The sequence below is a fragment of the Culex pipiens genome, chromosome 2 (genome assembly GCF_016801865.2).
Source record: "Culex pipiens pallens isolate TS chromosome 2, TS_CPP_V2, whole genome shotgun sequence".
Lineage (NCBI taxonomy): Eukaryota > Metazoa > Arthropoda > Insecta > Diptera > Culicidae > Culex > Culex pipiens.
The window spans coordinates 99,893,254-99,899,593 of record NC_068938.1 but is presented as its reverse complement, the minus strand read 5'-3'; the positions used below and the strand labels follow the sequence as shown (position 1 = coordinate 99,899,593).

At 36.6% G+C, this 6,340-nt stretch overlaps 1 protein-coding gene across 1 annotated transcript; it reads right to left on the bottom strand.

Moving 5' to 3' along the window:
• Positions 1–907: 907 nt before the first annotated feature.
• On the bottom strand, positions 908–3,599 carry LOC120413141 (uncharacterized). Its single transcript, XM_039573849.2, has 3 exons — positions 3,011–3,599; positions 2,717–2,865; positions 908–2,625 (listed from the first exon to the last, which is right to left on the bottom strand). The coding sequence occupies exons 1-3, from the start codon at positions 3,491–3,493 to the stop codon at positions 2,409–2,411; spliced, it is 849 nt and encodes a 282-aa protein (XP_039429783.1). The 5' UTR covers positions 3,494–3,599; the 3' UTR covers positions 908–2,408.
• Between the last annotated feature and the right edge of the window lie 2,741 nt (positions 3,600–6,340).

The window sequence follows — 6,340 nt, the reverse complement described above, 5'->3', positions numbered from 1 at the left end:
TTTGAGATACGGCCATTTAAAGTTTTCAATTGCGCAATACAGGTAGAAAACATATTTTAATCTAAATTTTGATCACGGAAATGGATTCTACGTCCAATTTCCTTCAAAATTGAGTCTAAGACCGACCCTCTAAGATTTGTGGTTCCTGAGTTATCGTCGTTTGAAGATAGGGGTTTCGCTCAAAAATCGCCAAAAAGTCGATTTTTTGGGAGGGTACAAAAATGGAGGGAGTGGTCCGATTTGGATGAAATTCGGGATTTTTGCATGTTTTGATAGTCTCAACAGCTCTGCCAAATTTGAGCAGAATCGGAGATGGTAATTTTCAAATTTGCATTTTTTCTTGCACACTTCAGGTGGAATGACCCTTATAATATTTGGAAAGTAAAAAATAAGGCATAAGGTTCGTTTTAAAGCTCATTTTATCAAAATGCCATTTTTCCTAGATCAGTGGGGTCCCTACCAATGACTTGCACCTATTAAAAATAATGATTTAACTTTTGGTTATTTTTGCTGAGAGCTTTTAAAAAATCTTGTTCAGGTGGGGCATGTTTACCATATGGATTTTTAGTACATGGAAAAAATTACGAATTGCTGCAACAACATATTTTATTGGGAAATAAATACATAAACGTACTTAAAAGCTGATAAACAATTGTTAAAAAAATTGTGCATGCAAAAAAAAGTGAAATTATAAAAATTTCCTTTTTTTCATCTAAGTATTTTTTTTTCGTAAAACGATCAAATGTTCAGTAAAATATTATTATTTAATCTAAAAATGAAAGAAACGTTTCAAATACATCCTAATCTGATGTATCTAAGTGATAGCAGTTCAATTGTAAGAAAATCAACATGTTGTTTCATGCATTGTTCCTCTTGCCCCAACGGGTTGTTCGGTGAAATAAATATTTTTAAGTGGTGCTGACAAAGAAATTCACAAGAAATCATCAGCAGATTGATTTTCTTGGAGAAGTTCGGGAGCGATTTTCTTTTGCGTGATTTGCATCCTCTCTTTTTCGCGGGTGAAGAAAGTTCACAAGCGAGATTGATTTTTTTGCGATTATTCCATCCCTGCTCCATTTTATGACGAAAACAGAAATCAAAAGTAATACAGTTCATACTCGATTTTCCGAAGCCTCGATAATCCGAAGTTTCGACTATCCGAAGTACGATTATCCGAAGGTTTGCATGGGGCTTCGGATAATATGATCATAAACAAATAAAAATCATTTTTTTATTTTCTTACTTGACTTGACAAAAACTTTGATAAAATTTGTAACAGCCAAAGATAGATTTTTCAACAACATATTTGTGTTGTATAATCGTGATCAAAGCACGGATCAGCCATTACTTTTAAATTAACATACAAAAATGTTTACTGAAAAAGCTTGAACCAAACCTTTTTTTTTAAATTATAAAATCATTTTACACGTGGATCAAGGGCCATTTTACATGATCTTTGGTCACCCCTGTTTAACGCTGTCTTGTTTCATATTTAGTTTATTAGAACTAACAATAATTTTCCATTCACATTTTTGTCGTACCGTGTAATTGTTCGATCCTCCCAAAAAAGAACAAAACTGATCTACATTCAAACAAACGATCGTGAAACAACTTTCGCTTTCCGCCAAAGGTCAACATCAATTCCCGGCCGATACAAATTAGTAGCAAGCGTCCACCCACGATCAGAACTTTGGTTCAGGCGCTCAGTTGTGGCGACACACGCCCGCGTCCCTTCTTTGGCAGTAATGACGATTTGGGTTGTTGTCTGGGATTGGCAATTGCTCGACCGTGTGTCAGGCTAGGAATTCGGAATGGCCAAGAAGGAAGTATTGCATGCCAACGCCAGACAACTTAAAACAACATCATTTTTTAACTTTAATCGGATTAAGGGAAGTGTGTTGAGGTGCGGTTCGTGTTGCTGTACAAGGAAGAATCAATCATAAATGTTATCTTCAGAACTCGTTCGAAGACCTCAAGAATACAGCATTGATATTTCGCCCACTTACCGTGCTGATGTAATGCATATTCATTTAAACGTTAATGATTATGGACCTACCACGGGGTACGTCATGCTCAGCCCTCCACTATAGATCAGGTTTAACCCCCTCCAAAGGTGTATCTATTTTTGCTCTAGGTCCAGCATTCAGCATGGTGCGGGTGGTGTATTGACTGACAGGCACCCTGCGCGGACAGCTCTGTGCCAAAGTAATCATATTTTTCGCGCAAAATTAAAGCCCATTCGAGGTAATGCGATTTTTAAGGTTCATTAGGCTAAAGTGGTACAACGGCGTTTAGTTGATCGTTTTGGTGTAGACAGCAACACTCTTTGAGTTGAGATAATGAATTTAATGTTCCACTTCAACAAAGTGTGAATACACTAAGCGGCCTGTCACGTAAACATGACCCAATTAGTTGATCACGTTAAAAATGGCATCTTTTAAGAAGATAATATTCATGGGGTCCACGAAGCACTCCCTGGACAGCGACTCGACGACACGATCATGTATCTGCTTGTCATCGACCTGACACAACTCCAGAATGGACATTACCACCGCTGCGGCAAGGATTAGCCGATTTGACTTGAACTGCACGAACATGTCTTCGGAATTCACACTCGATCTCAAGCTGTCAACAGAACAAAACGTATTCGAATGTGATTAAATTAATGATTCCACCAATTGGACCGCCGTAGGGAGTCCCACACAGGTAGCCTTACCTGCTGTAGATGGCATGTTTTTGAGCATAAACGACCCGCAGCAGCTTGACCCCGACGTCGCCGATGGTATTCTTCCGGGCTATTCCGAGCGTCAAAATGTAGTCCTTTGAGAACCGCTCCACAGCACCCAGCAGGAGGGATTCAGATATCTGACACGAGCAACCACAAAAAAAGTGTACGCAATCAGCAAAACATGGACAATTGGTATTAATTAACGTTGCGGAACAACATAACAATTTATGAACCAACCCTGCCTAGGAGTGTTGAAACAGATATCCTCAACCTGCTACTGACCTTGTAGTTCAACGCTTTGAGCACATCGAATTCCATTTCCCGCAATCGCCCATCGCTCCAAACCAGCTCTGGGTTGATGCGTTCAAGTATTTGCTGCATCAACCGGGGATCCAACAGGGTGCTGGAGTTCAAGTACTTCCCAACCAGATTGAGCACCGTGAGCACGTACAAAGGCGCCTGCTGAAGAAAGTTCTCCTCGGCCGAATCATCATGAGCAGCTAGAACCTTCACCAGCAGTTGTTCCAACGTGTCGATGGCGGAGAACTCAATGCTGTGGGAAAGCTGGAACCGTTCGCACAGACTCGACAGCAACCGCGTGATCGCCGGCATGACCTTGTCCGTTGGGTATGGGTTCAGGATGGCTTGCTCGGTGTCCGCTTGAAATTCTTGCTTCCAGTCGACGGTGAAGTAGGACTCGGTGCTCAGATTTAGCACGGTATCGTCCTGGGATTGGCCAACAGGCTGGGATGATTCGCAGTCCATATCCAGTAAGGCTTGTTATCACGAGAGGTTGAAACGAGGTTATGTCACAAATAAAGCAGCTAGCACGTGTTTGCCAAAGAATAAATGTCAGTTGTTGCGCACACAAGCAAGCCATGGTAGTTTTAGAATAATCCATTAAAAATAATTTAATTTTTCTGCACTCTTTAATTTCAAGAAACTTTAGTGTAATTTCAACAGCGAATATACGATATTCGTTGGGGGTAACAAATGGTAATCCCGAAAATTTCGGGGTTTGTGCTAGTCTCGATTCCTGGAAAATGTCGTCATGATTCAAAGGATTTTTTTTAAATTGATATTTTCCTTATTACGTTGAGTCATTAGGATCAAAAAATATCCCAAAAATGCTTCAAAGCCATCTGAGAATCTAAAAATAACCATTTTTGTAAATAGGTTAAATGGCGAATTTGACATATTTTGTGTTGTTGATCTTGATCTCAAAATTGATCCCAAAAAAAAATAACCAAAATATTTATCAGCTAGTATAAAATACCTGTTTGGGAAAATATTGTTTCCATACAACATTTTTGATAACGCCGGTTCCGTGGTGTAGAGGTAAGCGTGGTTGCCTCTCACCCAGTCGGCCTGGGTTTGATCCCAGACGGTCCCGTTGGCAAATTTTGAGACGAGATTTGTCTGATCACGCCTTCTGTCGGACAGGGAAGTAAATGTTGGCCCCGGTCTAACCAAAGAGGTTAGGTCGTTAGCTCAGTCCAGGTGTAGGAGTCGTCTCCCTGGGTCCTGTCTCGGTGGAGTCGCTGGTAGGCAGTTGGACTCACAATCTAAAGGTCGTCGGTTCGAATCCCGGGGTGGATGGAAGGTAAGGTGTAAAAAGAGGTTTGCAATTGCCTCAACAATCAAGCCTTCGAACACCTAGTTTCGATTAGGAATCTCGCAATCGAGAACGCCAAGGCAATGCTGTAGAGCAAATAATTTGATTTGATTGATTTTGACAACATTTTTGATAAGAAAAGTAAAGTTAAAAATTATGTTTGCCTAAACTTAAAAATTATTGACAAATTCCTTTTGAGATCAATATGAAACTGAAAATAATGTGATCACTAATTTTTAACAACCTTTTGATAATTGTTTTAATCATTTTTTTACAGAAAACACCGCGTTATCCTGTTACATTAACAATTATATATTTTACTTAGATTCACAATAAAAAGAATAAAAAGTGCATTGGAGTAGTTATTTTTTATTCATATTATTACTGCAACATTTGCCATCCACATCATGCGTTGAAATATAAATATTATTTGAAATTGTTTCGGGATCCTGAGAAAATAAGGAATGTAACTTTTAGAGCTTCCAATTTCCCGGGGTTACAAAATTCCCGGGAAACGGGAAATTTTCAAAAAAAATCCCAGATAATTCTGTGAATTCCCGGGAAATTTGAAATTTATCGAAAATTGATCTGATCCTGGTTCAGATTATTATTTTGCAACAAATTTGTATAGAATAGCAATGGTTTAAATATGTGTGAGGGGCAAATAATGCCTTGACTGTCTGTAAAAAATACAATTTCAAGAAAATATATAAATTTTCTAAATTTAGAAGCTGTTTTCTTACAAAATATCAAAAAATAATTTTAAATACTTTTTTTTTGTTAAAAAGTAGGTACTATTTTTTTTAAATCACAGTCTGTGGACAGTGAATCCATGCTCCAAATCATAAAGTTGCTTTTAAATGTGTATCTGTGACCAGTTTGAGAGAATATAATAAAGAATAATATTGAAAGATAAGTTGTTATGAAAAAATAAATAATGCAGATAATATGTTTTTCTTGACAAATATTTTTTCCAGAGCAAGTCTTACTAGTTTAAATAGATAATTGAATTTGCCTAAAAATATCTTTTTCACCTGAAAACCCATTTTTATGCAATCACAACTCAAAGTTTTCTAATATTTGAATCAAGTTTTTGAAAAAATGCATTTTTTGGGCACCTTTTGTATAAAACGAAGTAGTTTTTCAATGATTTTTTCTAATAATACACCCTAGTAACATTTTTAAACTTACAGGTTTTATCATGGTTCTGAAAACCCTCATACGGCCTTAATAGGCTTTTATGGCCTACTTAAAACCTAAAATGTTACTAGGGCAGCCCTCGATTGAAATAATTTTCAGGGCAAAAAAGAAATTTAGTCGTTTCATATTTAAACCTCTTACTAGAACTACTTCTAGTGCACTATAAATTTTCAACTTCAAACTGTAATTTCTCGAACAATCTTCAACAAATTAACCGAATTCTTCTAACACAACCTTCTTTGAGACATTTAATGATAGTTGTTTAATTTTCATCCAATTTGGCAATGGTAAACAAAAGAGTAGAAGAAACTAAATTTTGATCTTAGCGGTAAGGGGTACTTTATTTTTAAATGGTATAAGAACAATTTTCCTTTGAAAACTTACCAACATTATTTATAATAGTTTATTTTAATTCGTTAAAATAGTAGTTTGAAAATTTAAAAAGATCTATTTCCAGTTGTGAATGCTTCAGAAATTAATATCATCTGAAATAAATAGTTTATTACATATTTAACTTATCAGTGAGTTGTCGAGTTCATTCAATTTTGTTATTTAAAAGAATGTGCCAAAAAGTTATGAAAATGTATATTCGTCTTGACTTTTGGGAATGTCTCAATGAGCTAAAAAGGTTGAAGATCTGTTAAAGTTATTAAAACAATTAAAGTAGATTTCTAGAGTTTTTTTTAAGAAAACACAACAGCTTATAGGACCTTTTTAAAAAATACAGTAGATTTATAGAACTTTTGACATAATTTACGTTTTGGTTTTCCCCACAAGCTTCCGTTACATTCCTCGGT

Coding starts and splice junctions, on each gene's coding strand:
- LOC120413141 (XM_039573849.2), bottom strand. CDS start 3,493: ATGGACTGCGAATCATCCCAGCCTGTTGGCCAATCCCAGGACGATACC. Junction 2,866..3,010: donor TCAAAGCGTTGAACTACAAG/GTCAGTAGCAGG, acceptor TGCTCGTGTCAG/ATATCTGAATCCCTCCTGCT. Junction 2,626..2,716: donor AAACATGCCATCTACAGCAG/GTAAGGCTACCT, acceptor TTCTGTTGACAG/CTTGAGATCGAGTGTGAATT.